This window comes from Cyprinodon tularosa, unplaced genomic scaffold (genome assembly GCF_016077235.1).
Source record: "Cyprinodon tularosa strain WSP-4 unplaced genomic scaffold, ASM1607723v1 ctg240, whole genome shotgun sequence".
Lineage (NCBI taxonomy): Eukaryota > Metazoa > Chordata > Actinopteri > Cyprinodontiformes > Cyprinodontidae > Cyprinodon > Cyprinodon tularosa.
In genome coordinates this window covers 100410-118414 of record NW_024038897.1, presented here as the reverse complement: position 1 = coordinate 118414, position 18005 = coordinate 100410, and the positions used below count along the sequence as shown (strand labels likewise).

The 18005-nt window shown below is 39.0% G+C and overlaps 1 protein-coding gene and 1 long non-coding RNA gene across 11 annotated transcripts in view; one reads left to right on the top strand and one right to left on the bottom strand.

Annotated features, from left to right (window-relative positions):
- The window catches only part of pbx3b (pre-B-cell leukemia homeobox 3b), an 81535-nt gene extending 63756 nt beyond the window's left edge, over positions 1-17779 (bottom strand). For 3 of the 9 annotated variants that reach the window (XM_038287572.1, XM_038287573.1, XM_038287575.1), the window contains exons 1-2: positions 16293-17773; positions 15483-15556 (exon numbers count right to left, since the gene is read on the bottom strand). In XM_038287572.1, the coding sequence (XP_038143500.1) occupies positions 15483-15556; positions 16293-16540 (322 nt within the window). In that variant the 5' untranslated portion in view covers positions 16541-17773. Of the gene's footprint in view, positions 1-15482; positions 15563-16292 lie in introns of all 9 variants that reach the window. The other 6 variants (XM_038287567.1, XM_038287574.1, XM_038287569.1 and 3 more) reach the window with 6 other exon arrangements.
- Positions 12980-15749, top strand: LOC119785137. Of its 2 annotated transcripts, none has more exons than XR_005281013.1 (3): positions 12980-13051; positions 13946-14092; positions 14438-15749. It is a non-coding gene; the product is annotated as an uncharacterized LOC119785137 (long non-coding RNA). The 2 variants fall into 2 exon arrangements; XR_005281014.1 differs by lacking the exon at positions 12980-13051 and adding an exon at positions 13052-13186.
- Positions 17780-18005: the final 226 nt, after the last annotated feature.

Genomic DNA, 18005 nt, shown 5'->3' with positions numbered 1-18005 from the left:
CTTTGCATCACTAAAAAACAGCTTTGCTTTCTTAATTTCTAATGGTTAGTTACAGCTATATAAATCCCAGCACTGACAATTTCACTAAAGTTAAACAAATACTGCAGCAATGTGTTCATAGTTTGGATAGGAAGTGAATGGGTCAGGAGAATGAGTGCACCTTTGTGGACATGTGCATTTGCCTGAACCGGTGTACATCTGAGTGTGCGGTCAGGCCTCTCACCTCCCAGTGAGGCAGCAAAAAGCTGCAGTCCAGCTTCCCCCAGTCAACCTCCCACCCCATCAGTGCACAACTTGTCTGCCTGCTCCCTTTTCATTTGAACACATTTTCTAGCCAAAAATTTCACTTCAATCTCACCTCATCTCTCCATACTACATTAACCCCTGGCAATTGCCTTCCAAATGACCCCATTAAGCTGTAATTGCCTCAGCAGGCCTGCTCCCTTGCTTGTAATTCTGTGCAGCGAACCCACCAGACGTTCCCCCGGCATTGTTTCATGTTCTGGCTCCCATCAACCAGTTCAGATGCTGAAGCACCACCAAGCACCCCCCCCTCCCTCAACAAACCACTCACTACTCCCAATCTCCTCTCTGTCATGGCCGGAGCTGCTGGTACTCACAACTAGAAGTGCCACTGGAAGGCTTTCCCTGCCTCCACAGTGAGCTCACACAGGGCGAGCCCTGACCTCACCTCCTCTTCACCAGCCTCTGTTAGATTACTCAAACTCACCCGAGACTGAAAATGGGCTGAAGAAAAGTTTTGTGACACATGTCCAAGCTCTGTTTTTTTTTTTTTTAAGTGCGGATCTGCCCCTGACAAATTAAAGCTTCTCCTTTAATACGATAATATAAAAAGTCAGAAAACCAAATGTTAAAAATGATTTTTTTTTATTTTGTATACAAGTTGTCAAGTAGTTAAAATTGTAAAAACAGGAATTTTGGTGTTTTTTGTGGTTTGGTGTTTAGTAAAAGTATTTACTCTCTCTCGCTCTCTCACAGCCTGAATAAATTTGAATATCTATATTTCCTGTTTCTATGTTGTTTAATATTGAACTGTTCCAGAGAGAACCTATTTTGGATCTTTACTCAGTAACAGCATACAATTCAAGGAGTTTTTTTCTCTATTCTGAAAAGCTAAGATAGGCTTAAAAAAAGGATTGACAGTTCCTGACCAGCCGATCTCCAGTCACGGCTGATCAAGCTTAAAATTGTTTGATTCTGGTCAACATTTCTCTGTTTAAATTTCTCAGTGCATCTCAACTAAAGCCCTTGAAACAAATCACTGCTGTGGCTTTTTCTTCACTTGATTAGCATAGAAAACTCAGCACACTATTGATACTAACTCTGTGGAAAAAAAAGAGCCAACATGCTTGCTTTCTGCTCTCATAATTTCTCCTCACGTGTCGATGGCTAAATTAATGTTGGCATAATATTTGTACATTAGAGCGTCATTTCCCTCTCTTCAGTTGTCATTTTAATGCTGTTGGGTGCAGCAAGTACATCCTGTGATGACAACCACCAGGGCACCCCGAGCAAAACCTCACCTTTGCTGCTCCCAGCAGGGAACTGATGTCAAGACTGCTCAACTTTTTGATGAAGGCCTCTATGGATAACTAATGCACAAATGTGGATAGGTGGAGAAAGTGATCCTGACAGTGATGTATTGCAACTAGTTGAACGTGTCAAAAAGAAGATGCTCCCTCAGCCTGTGGTGCGCTCACTGTAAATGCATGCTCGCTCACATCTGAGCAGTGGACGATATTTTTTTTTTCTGACTATCCATCATTTGCTTTTCCAGATATTTGATGCAGACACATGTGACCATTTATGATGAATCAAAGTTCTTATATGTGACATGGTATTGGGGAACTAATCATCCATCTAAAGCTCCCTCCATCTCTGCAGTAAATCCCCCCTTAAACCCACCCTTAACCTATTAGGTAACACACATTCTCAACTCACTCTTATCCTTCCCTTGCCAGTCAGTTCTACTTGTTTTTTTTTTTTTTTGTTAAAAGGTTTATTTCGAACCTGTTTGTTTTTTCTTTATTCCAACGATCTACAGTGATTTCAAAAGAGGATCGTAAATTTATTACAAGCTTAGGATACAAAAGCTCATTCTGAACACCAAAACCTTCAAACTTGCTTTAGATCATTTCACTCTCTCATTGCCTTTTTATTTAAATTCATCCTTTTTTTTTCCTAAGCAAATGTTCCCAGGAATATCAAGGTGTTTTTGTTGCAAAGCTCTAACTGATCCAGGGGGATTTGCTTCCAACAGCCTGTCTCTCCCTCGCCTTTCAACACGAAACTCTGCGCTCCAATCAAAATGAACCACCAGGGACCCCCGCTTCCCTCCCCCCCTGAGCAACGCCTGCTCCGAGTGCTGTGATAGCAGCCTCTATGCCATTGATCGCAGAGTTTAGCACAGAGCATGTATGCCAATGTTAGCAGAAAAACAAAGACCTCTCTCCCTTTAATAGCTGCGCACACAATTAACGCACCTAATGTCTCCTGTTTCCTGGTGCCCCGAAGAAAGAATGAAAGAAGGCAAATCGCAATTAAAAAGGTTAACTGGGGTCCACGTCTCATCTGTTTCTCTCAATTTTTTATTTTTTTTTTTACTTTGTACAATGACTGATAACTTCAGGGGATGTACATAGACTTGCCAGAAGAAATAAAAAGTCACATTCATGTCTTGCTCATAACTGCGTTCCTTGTTGCAAATCTAATTGTAGACGATGAATGCAAAAAGGAAACACAGCTTTATTGATCCTTCTAACACAAACCAGGAGGATCTCATGAATTAAGAATGAGATAAATTACAATGAACCCCAGAAAACGTGGCTTGTGGTCCACCACGAATAAACCGCTAATTGTAATACATGTACGTATATATAGTCATGTATATAATGCATGGATACAAGCATATCTCTTCTTTGAATATAGTGTGTGTCTGTTTATTTAATCAAGGGCTGATTTACTTGTGACAGAGAATAAATTCTTCTATTTTCTGTGAGCCTCTATAAAATTGCCATCATTTTTAATTAATTCTTAATTAAAATATATTACACCACAGCTTCTACCCATCTCTCTTGATATTCTAACATAATCAATTCAGAACCATTTACATATCATTAATTAAAAGCTTTCCTCTCTCATCCTTAAAATCATAATGAGGGCCGATTCCTCATTAGTAACCTATAAGGGAGAAAATAACAATACAGCAGAGAATGGATGGCACATTCCACAGTGAGCTCTTTGTCTCTGAGTTTTCTTTTTTTTTATTTGGGGGGGGGGGGGTATTTTTCAATTGAATTTCAAAATCAAAGTCAATTTTGTGCCCTAAATGAAAAGCACTGACAAAATGAGCCTTTCTTGGTACTGTATGTCTCTGTGTCTGTTCGTTTTTGGAGAAAGATGAATCATTTCAAATTGAAAAAACATTTTAGAAGCATTAATTCATGCATTGCCAATAATTTCATGGTTTCAATATATGACGCAAGCATGCGGCTCTACGTATTTAAGCTCTAATGCAAAGAATGCTGCTTTACAATTAAAGCCTAAAGATAATTTCCTATCCCGACGTTAAAGCAGCCAGGGTGTCCCTCCTATCTCCTTATCTTGAGCTCTCTCTTAAAAAAGAGAAATAATATCAAGTAATGATAGGTATTGTTATGCCGAGGATAAGGCGTATTCTGATTTTTATCGCTCATCTCTCACAGGTGCTCCGGCGTTACTTGTCAGGACTGCATGTCTGGGTCTTCCACATGTCAGATAAAAATCGCTGCACTTGGTGTTTCGGCAGCCTGACAGCAATTTATTTGAATGTTTTGTCACACTGGTGTTGGTGCATTTTGTGTGGGCTGCTCACCGGAATGGCAACAGCTCAGAGCTCCCTGACACTCACTTACACACACACACCTATATACTAGTGCACACACACACATACACTCAGTCTGGCATAAAATCCCAGATGCATACTGTACTCTATTTCCACTCTATAATTAAAACCTGAGAATGTAAAAAATGCAGTTGTGGACTAACCAGTTATTTATACCTAACACCTCATAAAGCAGGTGACACTACATCATTAACACTGGATATCCTTTAAAAAGATTCATTTACACCTGCATGACCATGCACACCGCTGTATATGAACCCAAAATAGAATGTCACACCAGCTGGTAAACAGGCAGCTCTGAGGTGGATCCACTACTGCAGCCACGGAAATATTTAGTGCTTAAATTGGCACATCAGCTAGAGATGCAATGAGCTGTTTTTTTCTATTTTCTTTTTAGAATTTGAACTTATTCATATTTTTTGGCCAATTTCAAGGATTATAAAACATAAACAATAAAATAAGGGGTTGCCACTTTGTTGATACAGGTAATTGTTTTGAATACATACAATTTTGATAAAGATAATTGTCATTATTAATGCAAAAGCTCCAATTTCAGGTCGGCTGATTCCATTTTCCACATTTATTTTTTTGATAATGACACAAAAAGGTATTAATAGCTGTAAATAATTCAATGAATGGAAATAAATATCTGCATGATGTTAAGAGTCATTACAGGGAAAATTAGCTGATTCGGATCAGCAGCCAGTGGACCGGTATATATTAATTTAACCCACTTATTTTTGTGGTCCTATATTGAGCAAAAAAAACTGTTTTGGAAGCACGATCAGCATAACCCTCCCTGGGATGCTGTGATTCTCCTAGCTGCCATGGAATATTGAGGAAGTTAATGAAATCCTCTCAAAGACAGGAACTCTATTTTTACACTGCGATAATTAAAGTACGGCGCAGTTATAATTTACAGCCCTCGCTTAATTGCACAGGAAAAGTAAAATGGGAGAGGTCTACAGTATGAGAGGAGATTAAATGTGTGTCAGTGTGTGTCGGCGTGTGTGTGTCTTCAGTCAGGAAGGGTGAATGTAAAAGAGCTCTGCTTGCATCTAAACAGCAGGACTGTATCTTTTAGCATCGCCGAACATATCAAAGATAAAGTAATGAAATATACACTTGTCTGTTTTTCTACTACCGAGCCCTTTGACAAATTGAGTACAATCCCAAATCTCCATAAATCACTATTAAAGACAAGTATATCATCACCAGCGCATATATCTTCCCCAGCCTGACCTGTAGACTAATGAGAAAAGGCCCAGACTATCTTGTCTGATTAATTAATTCAAAATGTCGGTTGTTATTCAAATGTGAGGCTGGTGTTATTTGAATAACACTTGACAGCGACGCCTGAAGAAATAATTTCTGGTTTGTGGGGCTGCTGCGGCATTACTGATGATGGCTCATGGAAATGTAAGAAGCCTTGGAGTATTTTTTCCCTCTTAGTCCTTTTGCTCCCCCCTCCTTCACCTTCACATTCATGATAGCTCCAAGAAGTATTTCATTACTTCAACCAGTAATCCTCCTCCCCACCCTGCTTTACAATTATGGCTCTTAGTATTTTCTTTTTTTTTTTTTCCACTGTCTGTCCTTTCCTTTCTGTTTGTATTCCCTCCTGCAGCCAGCCCAAATCTACGGGGCAGCGTTTTGGCTCAGCGAGAGACATGCTGGCAAAGAGGAAGGTCATGGTTTTTACAACTGCAGCTCCTCAATGCTGACAGCCCGTGCTGCCAAAGTGACACACTCTGTTTGGCTTTCCCACGTTCATACAGCTCCATGGTGCTTCATCTTTATCAAGAAGCGCGCACACACAAGTACACACCAAAGCTCGTATTTAATCAGCTCAGAGCTGTGTTTCCTGTCAAAGAGCAGTGAAACCAGCTCATGATCGGAAATTTTTTCATAGAACAACAAAATAAAAAGTATTGGAATTATAACTCTTTGTTTACTTTTTTTCATTTTTTATTTGATTTTATAACTAAAACCAGTAGATAGATAGAAAATAGGGAGGGCAGTCGCTGGAGGAAGAATATCATGAATGTATGTACTCAGGCCCAGGGGGCAGTGCACCCCCTCCTCTATCGCTTCCTTCATCAAGCATGGATTCTAATCAGGGCTGGGGAAGATATAAGACGCTCAGTCATTAAATAAATTAACTCTGCCACTCCGTGCTCTCCTTCAGCACCCGTGCGAAGCCCGCCGTGCTCTGCATACTTACTGGGGCTCACCTTCAGCGCCGTACCCGAGCACGCCTGCCAGCACTCGCACATCCATACAGGTTTGGACCGAAACTTGAATGTCTCAAGAAGGAGAGAAACCACACCTCCTGTCCCTGAGGAATCCATTCCAAGTAAAACTAAAAGCTTTCACATAATTGCATTTAGAAACCAAAAAAAATCTGAATTAGGCATCGGTCAGAATAAGATTTTTGCTGTATGATAAACTTTCTCCATCATAATGCCTACCAGTGGCAGAAAAATAAACATACAGAAAAAAGTGAAATCATAAAATTTCAAGAAATATTATTAATCTTACTGCTAAAAAAATTTTAGATTTTTTTTTTTTACTTTTTAGGTACAGAGAGTAAAGTAAAAATGTAGCTTTCAAGTGCTTACTGTGCAGAAAATCAACATTTTTACTGTTCTGCCCTTTAAAGAGAAAGTACGGCAAGCTGATATTAAGTGATTTAATGTTTGAACTATGTGCTGGAAGAGCTAACATTTGACTCTTCTATAAAAATACTGATAAACTTCACTTTTTAAACAGGGTTAGCTTAATGGGATCCAGGGTTAGCACTCTTTTTGTCCAACATGACTCATTTTTTTCTGCAGAAGGTAATTTAAAAAAGCAGAAGTTAATTTAAAAAAGGAACAAATTTTTTTTTTTTTTTTTTTTTTTTTTGATAGTTGCATACTTTTAGGCATCAGTGCGACAATAAGCAGCAACAGGCAAAGCAGAGGGAGTGCTGCCTTATTCTAAGCTCCGAACATACAGAAAAAAAAACTCTACTCCCTTTGTCAGTCAGGGTGGATTACATACACTTTAAGTTGTAGAATTATATTCTGTGATTTGAAAGCATTATATTTAAAAAAAACACCAACATATGTTAACTTAGCTAAAGATTTTAGTTGTTTCATAGTTATTAGAGATGGACCATTCACAGCTGTCCACATTTCTCGAGATTGATAAGAGGTTTTAAGAATCAGATAAAGATTAAAGACATACTACTGATGCATTATAGAGAATATTATTTTAGTTACTTTTTATTTTTCTGTTCTATAAGATAAAAAGGCTGCATAATATATAATAGGCAGACTTAAAAGTAAGGCAAATTAGTATAGGCCAGAGAAAGTCTGATTGGTGCAGCTTTAACAATTATACATTTTAAAATAGAACAAAGAAAAATACAAGCCTAAACAAGTGGAGACTTATCTTTGAAATCCAATGCTGATTTCAACAGTAACCTTTTTTTTTTGGATGTGAGCAGCATGCTGCCATTCATCAGCAGGAAGCCAGCATGGCGACGAACAGTAAGAGAGCTGAGTGTCGGCTCGGATCACTGACACAAACAATCAAAGCTGACACAGTGTTCGTATAGCACCTGCCACTCCGGCAACACAAATAGATCAATATGAGGGGAGCTCATTCACTGTTTAAAACTCATATCCTTGCACCCACATCATCTTCCAGAGCAAACCGCCACGTAAAAAGTGCAGGCTGAATACATATGAATCACTCTGACAGAGGAAATGCTTATTTGAAGGAGCCGATGTGAGGCAAATGCACGGCGTCAGCAGAATGTCCGTTGTCAAAACTTGCCATTTGAATTTTTTGAGCACATTGCGTCGAGACGAATGTCCTCAGAAATCCCTTACATCGCAATTTATGTCGTTTTAATGCACGCTTTAATTCTCCATTACTTAGAGAGGAAGTACCTGGGAGGGTGGAAACGCATTAGAGAAAGTAAGAAATGAACAGAAGGGTCTGGGGATCTCTCTAGCAGACACAATTAAATATTCATGCGTCTCCTCCTAGGACACAACAGATACAGATCATTATCATGGCAACAGCATACCACCATTTTGTCCACACATTTGGCTTCAGATCAATGGGCATGTGTTGAATTTCAAACAAAAAAAAGGAAATTTGTATTGAAGATTTTTATAAATAAGAAGCTCCTGTTTGTTTGTTTGAAAAAAAAACAATATACATGAGCATTAATCGGGTTATAGCTGCACTTCATATCTTTTCAAATTCACCAAATTCATGTGTTGCTCTTAAAAAAAGCAAGACTAAAAATCTTAACCAATTTATTAGTTAATTATTTAAAAATTGATTAATGTCTAACCCCTCTTCCTCACAGTCCTCTAGAGGAAAACGCAAATGAAGAACAGCAATAATGTACGCTGGATGACCTCCACTTCCTAAAGAGAGGAGAAAACAGGCTTTTTTTTCCTCCTTTTTTTCAAGCGTTTCAGTCCTCATCAGAGAGGAGCAAAAGGAGGGACAGCATTCCCCCACTCGCCATCATTAATCATGGCTTTCTGGGAGCAAGTGCATATTAATTTCTGTCATCCCAAACATCATTTGGTATTGTTATGCCACGGCTCAGTCCTCATTCACCAGCAGACGTCGGGCCGTTCCTCCTGGTCTGAGGGAAGACAGGGGCCTGTGTGGCGGCGTTTCAGAGCGAGAGGCCTTTATCCCTGGGGCTCTGACACCAATTAAGCCGTTTCACCGAGAGAAGAAAAAAACAGGGACCCGTCGTTTCGCTGTAACATGAGCCAGCAACTAACTGCTGGCGCCTCGCCATCTTTCCATTACTTCAGAAACAAAATTGAACTTCAAGGGACTTAAGAAAACAAAAACTATGATCTGCACTGTGAGCTTTTTTTTAAATTTATGCTCATAACTCCAAAAACAAAATTATGGAGGTGTTTAAGAGTTTGCCCATTTAACACCAGCAGTAGCAGACCTGTGTGCACCTCATGTGCTATAATAAAACTATTACACGACTAGTATAAAACTCTATTAATGTATTTACATACGATAAAATCAAAGAGATATCTTTGCTGGCAGTGCAATAGCTTTTAGATCCCCTTTTTCCTCTTGCACTGTTTCATAAGCAGCAGAGTGGAGCTTGTCTTAAGGCTACAGCAGAATAATGCAAGGTTTGCTATGAATTAAATATTAGAAATCTTAACACGGCAGCCAATAAGAATTATTTGCCTTATTAAAGCAGCAGAAGACGCTGATTAAAATTTCATTGCATTGCAGTCTTTTTCCCATTTCTGCCGCCGATATATCATTGTAATGTACGAAAAGCAGAACAATGGCATATGGAACAATGGCAAGAGGAGCACAAATTTAAAGCTTGCAGAAGAAGAAAAGACAACTCTCTAGGAAAAAAAAAATCATGAAAAAGAAACATGGAGTTTCGGGCAATAGGCTTCAGACCACAAAAGTGATGATAAGCTTAAAGAAAGATCTTTACCAAAATATCTGCAAAATTTCCTCTCCTATTGGAATAACATATCTTCATAGATACATTACAAAAAGAAATCTTGTAGGTTATTTAATATTGTGTATTAAACTTGCTTAAATTTTAATAAAGCATATTAGTTCTGTAAAAATATTTCATAAAAATTAAAGTCTAACAATAATTTTTGGTAAGATACCCCTCTAAATTAAACTAAAGAGCAAGTTGTTTTTCTCTTTTGTTGGGGGTATTGCGCATTAAGGTTTATATGTTTATAGTTTTATTTAAATTTACATATAAGCTTGATAGAACTCCAAACCACTATATTACTTGTAGATTTTACGAAGCTTAGCCATTTCTTAAGCATTTTTCATCTTTTATGCATTTAGCTTAGCCAGTTAGCCGGCTGAGCTAACTAAGCCTGAGGCAGTTGATGATAATGAAGGACACACTTTAGCTGAGGTTGTCAGGGAAACTGTTTACATTAAAACTCATTTGAACAAGATAGAAATCATATATTAAAATTTTAGTAAGACTTTTATAGGTTAACTAAGCAGCAGAGCTAATGCTAAAAGTCAATCTTGCTTGCAAGCTAAGCTGATAAATCCTAAGAATGACAATTCCACCGGTCTAAGGTTTGCATGCCACCTTATTAAAGTTTTAAAACAACTGTTATGATTATTTTTATTCTTAACCTGTTTCAGTGCCTTTTGCATTGCTCACAGAACAGATAATAATACATTTTATTAAAATAGATAAGAAACTTAACTTGATTTCACAATGGATAAATTAACTCTCTGCAAGTAACCCATCCCCTTGGGGAGCAGTGGGCTGCCACTGTGTGGCGCCCAGGGAGCAGTGTGGGGTTAAGGGTCAGAGACCCAGAGTGGCAGCTATGGGAATTGAACCGGGTACTTGCAAACTTCTCAAACCACAAGCCCCACTTCCCATTGCTTTACAATATAGGGAGAATGAATGAGTATTAAAAATATCAACTAATTAAAAAAATTTGGTTGCAACTATGTATCTAAGAATCTTATGACTCCACAACTTACATATTCTGTTTAAAAATGCCATATGATACAGACAAGGATTTAATATGAAACTATCTAAATAAATTATATGCAAACCATCCCACTGATTTACGGTAATTGGTTTAGTTTTAATGGCTTCCTTTATCAATGTTGAAAAACACTCACACACAAACTTAAGCAAATGTTTTCTACTTTATATTGCAGATACAATCGAGATTGTGTGTACTGAACAAGACATATGAGCAAATGCTGGTTTATTATCAGTGTTACTGTACTTACCACTGATAAGACTTTCAGTTGGCCACGTCATGTGTACAGAGTAAATGAACATCACTGGCTTCCTGTGTCCCAAGAGAGAAGGCTCTACCCCGAAACACCTGAACTAATGAAATAGAAACCTACGAATTGCAGTCATTACTGAGGAATGACTTGGTTTGCAGCAGCCTTTCCACTCTAACCCTGTTTACACTTCCAACCAGCTTCATGGCATCATATAGACTCTGTAAGTGAGTGACACAGTCAATAACAATACGAGACACTCGGGTGCAAGAGAGACCAGATGAGTGACTTATTGGGTATAAAAATAAACACAAAATTCTGTTTAACTTAAAAATAACAGAAAGAAAGTTGTTCATTTGCATTGTGAAAAGTCTGCAGGTTGTTAATACTGATCATTCTGGGTGGCTACATTTTTGGAAAAGAATCTGTGCTAACTAAAGCGGAGCCATGTGGGGATGTTGAGCTTCTGTTTATGACACGTCAAAGATGGCTCTACACCTCTAAGGACCCAACTCCAGCGACTTATAAAAGTATAATGTTCCTAACTTGCAGAAATATCTCAACGTATATCATCTATGTGTTTTACTATATTACAAAAACCTTAATATTTAATTGAAACAAATAATTGAAACGCTGCTTTTCAAAATAAATCCTGAATTTGCCCCACCTTCTCTCTATCTGCTTCAGTTTTTTTTTTTCTGTTTTGTTTTGTTAAGAGGCAAGAGGGGCCAGCGAGTCGCCAATAGGCACACTCCCACTGCTGTAAACTAATTTCAATCAATCCTTCCTTTTTGCATCCAAAGCAGCCTCTGCTGGCTGCCACCGCCTGAAGATAACTATTTCACCACCTCTGTCATGCCTAATTAACAACTCAGATGTACAATTTAGAAATTTCGCAATTAACCTAGTAAAATATTGTTGGAGGATGCTAATTGTTATGCCAGTTGCCATAAAGGCTCATTTGCATAACGTATGTGCAAAAAACAATTATGAGCTGTTGATCGCACAGGAGCCCTGCAGAAAATGCTTGGAGCAATTGAGGGGGAAGAGAAGGATATGAATGGGTGGGTGGATGGGTTGGTGGGGGGGGGACGTGTGCTCGAGTGTGCAGATGGAGGGACAGCGCCGGATCATTGTACATAAAAAACAGATTTGAGAGGCCGTGCGCACAGATACACAAGGCAGCACGGCGGCAGGAACATCTCTCCCCACAGCACAAAAGCATTTACCCTTCCAAATGAAACTGGAATGTATGCTCTTGTTTTTTGTTTTTTTTTTCTCCTCCTCCCTCTCTCTCCCTGCCCTTTTGTCTTGCTCTCTTTCTTTTCATCCTGGCTGATGGGGAAATGGAGGGTATTTGGGAGCTACTTAGATAATAGCCACATCTTCTCCGGTCCCCCTTGTGCTTTAGAGGAGGAAGCAGTGGCCCTGCCATTGAGCCAGCCAGGAACCCAGCTGTGCACGACCCATTCGGCACAACCGCTATCTAGCCAGTACAGCCGCATCGCTGAGGCTCTGTGAGACAAAAAAGCAGCCAAAGTCAATTGTATCAGCTGCTGAATAGCTTTCTGTTCTCTGTCATGCATTTACGAGGGCTTTTTTGAATGATGAAAGGGAACCAAATTACAATGAATCAAATGTGAAAAAGAAATTAGAATAATTATTGGGAAAAAATATTTTTTGCAAGTCATAATTTCTAGGACTGAGAGGCTCATTCATTTTTATCTAGAAGGAGAAAAATTATTATATTTCTCTCTGTTTTCGTTTCTTTCGGTTGTAGTAAAGGGTCAGGGCAAGCTTAGTATTTAAGAGAAAGCGAATCAGATATTCACACAGATGCTTTACTGAGTTTACCGTAATAAAGGCACAACAAGAACTGATTCAGCATTGGCAGTGCAGAGGACAAACGGCAACAGTTCTAAAGAGGAACAGAATTTTAATGCTAAATATTTAGTCAAGTACATTCATTATACAGGATCATCTTGAATGGTTTCTTAGCCGACACTTTCTCTTATAACTCAACAGAATGCATGACCCAGACAAATGAGTTAAAACACCGCAACGAGCTCCCTGTTTTTTTATTTAGAGTCCCAGTCAGAAACAACCAGGCGACATTCTCTTGACCTGAGCGCAGACTCTACCTGTAATCCACAGCTTCAAACACTGGATCACAGCATTTATCAGCCTAAATCTGCCACATTCCCTCCCTCCCTCGGTTACCTCTCTAGACCACCTCCCATCCTCCCCCATTTTCTGAACCTGACGAGTCAAAGGTCAGGAAAACAACAAGTCAATACGCAACCACGAAGAAGAAGAAGCGCCTTGCAGCCGAGAGAGCCGTGGAGAGGGGTAAGCCCCTCTGCAGCGTGCCGTGATTTAGCCTGTAATAGTTTTCTGTAATCTCTTTCTATTGATTAAACCTCACATCAAAGAGGAGTCTTGCTAGAGAACCTCTCTTTTCCTGCTCAGAAATACCATATGGAGGTAATCTTTCACCTTTGTTATTCTTGCCGCTCCCACCGCTGGTGCTGCTGCCACTACTGCTGCTGGGAGCCTCATCTCCCAAGCATGCGGAGGGGAGACCAGTGGGATAATACAAACTCGGCTCATGGGAATAACTGCGAAATTCATCTGAATCGCACACAAATTTCACTCAATGCGTTCATTGTCATCTCATGTAGCCTCAGTGTATCTTTTGTCCTGAAGCACGGTGGAATTTTGCATACAGGTTTGATATTTGTACCAGAAGAAAACGCCAGCTGGGCGACAAAGAACAGCCCATGCAAACCAAATTCACTTTTTAGCTTATCTAAATGCAAAACTGAGAAGAAAAAAAAAATGAGGTTGGGGTGGGCTCCTGCTAAAAACACTCAATTTAGTGACAGGCAAATGACTTCATGCTGCCACTTAATCTCATTTCTTGCATAATGCTCTCTAATTAGCATATCAAAGTGAATTAATACTTCTAGGGGCATTAGCTATGCAGGAGAATGCTGTAGCTCTACAAAAACAGTTAGAAAAGCACCATAAAGTTCCAAACATCCTGACAAGTGTTCAAAATGTCTCGCTCTAATTCTTTAACCTCCTTTTTTTTTTTTTTTATACTTTCTCTAGTTTTACATGACAATAGGTTCTAAAGACGTGCTTATAATGATGGTTCTCAGAGTTCTTTTAAAAAAGCGTTGTTCATCTAGCAGTGGTTTCATGGCTGAAAGACAGCGGTCCCGTGTGTCATTTGAACAGACAGGTATGTGTCAGAGAGAAGCCCAGCAAGCAGTGCTATGAAAGGAGGATACACGTTGGAGGAGCGGACCGGTCAACAAGGCCAGCAGACCAGCTGAGCTCTGTCATAGAGAGCGGAGAGGCAGAGACTGGGACTCCAGAGCACAGGTTAACCATCCCAGCACACACAAACACACAGGCAAGCCCGTGCACACGCATTAACACACCTACATGCACAACAGCTCATCTCCACTTCTAATTATTCTGAAGCTCACTCACTCCACTAACATGCAAACAGATTTTTCAAAATGTGTCTAAAATTCTATATTTTCTATTCTGTCAAAAAAAAGATGTCCTTAAACATTCAGTTAACATAACTTTAAAGAAAATAACCACATCATGATTTAAAAAATAAATCTACTCAATTATGTGTTATGTCCATATGTACATCAAATCTACTTCTTGTGTAGTTTAGTACATTTGTATCATTATTATGTATTTCTTTGTCTGCAGCCACAGAGCCTTGACTAGACCGAGGACCCTGAGTCTGTCCCTGTGGACGCCACCTGTGTTGAGGAAGTTCATAAAGTTTTATGATCTCCTAAAAGCTAATTTCCTCATAAAGCGCACAAAGGTCACAAATCTATCAACGAGGTTTCCTCATTAGTTTTTTTTTTCCTAATTATTCAAACCCTTAAAAAAATACTATACAAGCCCCTGCAGATTTTACAGGAATTTTATTTTTTAACCTAAAGAATTAAACATGTAAAGAAAAGCTTTTTCACCATGATTAATGGAAGAAACAAAACGTATTCAGTAGAATATCAAGAAACAAAGTTCATATAATTTCTTTAATCTATTAATATTAAACATTATAGAAGGTCTTTATAGACTAATTTTATAAAAGGCATTATGAAAAGTTTTAATTTTCTAAAAGTTTCTAAAATTGAGCTATCGTTTCACTTGTGTGTATCTCCTTTTAAAGAATGTATTTTTCTATTTCTTCTTTGCTGTTCGAATATTACCAGACTTAACATATTTTATTATATATTTTATTTCTTTTTTTTCTGCAAATTGATTTCAAAATATCTGCTGTCTATTTTGTTTTTCTACAAATCAAGGAGGCTTTAAGCGCTATAATTACAGACAGACTGTAGCCCGCTTGAAAGCGTGGGATTGTTTTCATGTTATAAAACATGAATTTCTCTGTGATCTTAGCTGTGTAGAGCATATGCTGCGGGATTTCCCCGTCCTGTTCTGTGCCAGGATAGGGAAACACGCTTTCTGCTCAAAAGATAAGACATTCCTACAGGAACTAAAGCATCTCCAGTGGAAAGTGACAACAATTGTTGTTTCCACTTGACACTTAGTGACAAACTTAAAAAGGTGATTGATTAATTTGTGCAGACCTCCCCTCACCTCTCACCTATCCATGCAATCTAAACCCGCACAGTGCTTTTAAAATGACTGGTTGCATTTTTTTCTCTTCATTCAATATATATGTATATATATTTTTTTTACACATGGACATTTGTTTACTTGAGCATGAAAATCTTACCTGTCTTTTCTTTGATTTCACACAGAACGCTGAAGAGTGCTGGTTTCATTCTGTGACAGTTCAGTCCATGTTTCCTGTTTCAGTATAAGAAAAAATAAAACACTCAAATAAGGTCACTAATAAAAACATGATAAATATGAACAGGTAACAGCCTCCAAACACTTCTCATCTCACACTGCAAAAACCATCTAAAAATAAGAAAGAATTTCCTAAATTAAGTGTATTTACCATTAATTAGAGCAGGTAAACAAGATAATTTGCCAATTGAATGAGTATTTTTAGTCTTAAAATAACATAATTAGATAATATGCACCTGAAATAAGACAATGCATTTTTTTTCCTTTTTTTAAATGTAAATTGTCTTTTTCCATTGGCAAAGTGTCTCAATTTACCTCCTCAATTCAAGAAAAAAATGACTTATTTAGATTTCAATTTTTGAAATGCACAGACTTTTATAAGAAAAAGATACCTGAAGTGGTGTACCTGTTATAAATATATCTCCTAATTGCATATTCTTCGTGTTGTTTCTATTGCTTTTGCATTTTCAACTGCAGGGACTGAAATTTACCATGCATTAACTTTTTGCACCATATCACTCAGGTTCAAACAGGTAGTTTATCTAAAACTCTGTTGCTTCCTGTAGTGACAACTTCTTAAAGCTTTAAGAAGCGCAGCTTTAGATGGATTTTTATGATTACAGTCAATCTAGTCTATTGTTAACACATTGAGAGTTCAGGTAATCAGGGCCAACATCTCAGCAAAGATGCGTCCAAGGATGTGGAACTTAATAAAACATATAAATCAACCAACTTTGCTTGCGCCTCGTCGAGACTCTGATCGGTTATGGTCATGATCTGATGCAGAATGTCACCGATGTCTTGTTTTCTGCCGTCCCCGTCCGTCCCGTCGTGCCCGTGTGGAGGCGGCAGCGGCATCCCTCCCTGCACCGAGTGGCCGGCCAGACTGACGCCGCCGATGGACTGCATGATCCGGGCTTGATCGTCCATGGTAGCAGCTAAAGAGTCTGTGCACTGAGCCACACAAATTGAAAAACTCATATACGAAATGGGTTAGAGCATGTGCCGTAGAGACTGGATAGATAGAAAAGCGGTGGGATTGCTCAGAGAAATAAACACGCGTGTCTCTTAAATTATAACTACAAGCAGGTATATATATATATATATATATATATATATATATTTTAGAAGTAGTCCTCTTGATGGGTTGTTTTACGCGCGGTCCAAAGTGTGCCAAAAACGCGTAAAAATTGTTTTGCGGGAAAAAATAAGAGGAAAAAAAATCTTCTTCTTAAAACTTCGTCAAAATTGACGCTCCATCATTTCCTCCGCTCCAAATCCTCACACCGATCTGTCTTTTTTTCTCTCTCTCTCTGCGATTTAACACCGGCAGCGCAGACAAGAAGCGGTCCTTGGTGGTCTCTTCACCACAATTCCCGGCGTATTTCCTCTTTTTTTAAAAATTGTCCAAAAAAAAATCCTCCTTGGTGAAAATTATCCAACGTGGAAATTAGTAAACAAATAATAATAGTAGTAGTAATTCAAAAAAAGAAATCTGCAGAATGTTTCCTGTATTTATTACCATACACAGTCTGCAGAACGAGGTGTCCAAATGTTGTTATAAAAAATATGAAATGTAGAAAAAGTTGATTTTTTTTTGTTGTTGCGAAAGACAGAGAGGAAGAAAAAAGAAAAAAACAACAGCGAGACAAAATTAATTAGGATAGCGCGCTGTATAAAAAGCGATGCGCAAAAAAATATCTTGCCCTGCTGAAATTTATGAGCTCCAGCCTCTGCCTGTGTGTGTTTTATGTTGTTTGATGGCAGCGCTAGTGAGCGATTGACAGTGTGCCAATGCCACTCACTCAGTGCAGACGTGTCAGAGCAGGGTACAGGGGTAGGAAGGGGGAAAAAATAAAAAAAAAAATAAAAAAAATACAAAATACCGAAATGAAAATGCACGCTCCGCCCTGCAGAGGAGGGGTCTATAGTCTTGTCACTTCTCGCCCGAACAGCGAAAAACAAAATGTTAAGAGCGAGCACTTAGGATGCTGATTATAATGATGAAAGCACGGCTGAGTCCCCTCTCTCTTCCTTGCAGCGGCTGCAGGCTGGGTATCCTCTTTTCTCACGCGTGCACGTTGCAGCTATGTGCATATTCTCTAGCAATGATAAAGATTTAACCCTGCAACACCGCAGGCAAATGCATAATGAGAGTTTTTGCACAGTTTGATGAAGAACTGTATTGCCGCTTGCGAGCCTTGGTTCGAGCCAGGCGAAGCAGCAGACATGTTTATATTATTGCAAGTAAATCTCCTTTGGCCAATCCGCGCCCGGAAGGACGAAGACTGACGAGCCGTCCGTCCTATTGCTGGCAGATGCATGACGCCTAGATCCCACCCACTCCATCCCTCCATCTTCGAGCCCGCTCGTGCGGAAGGATGGGAACTTCTGATTGGTCGTTGCCACGAGTGACATCCATTGCACAAGCAGGCGGCGCTGCTCT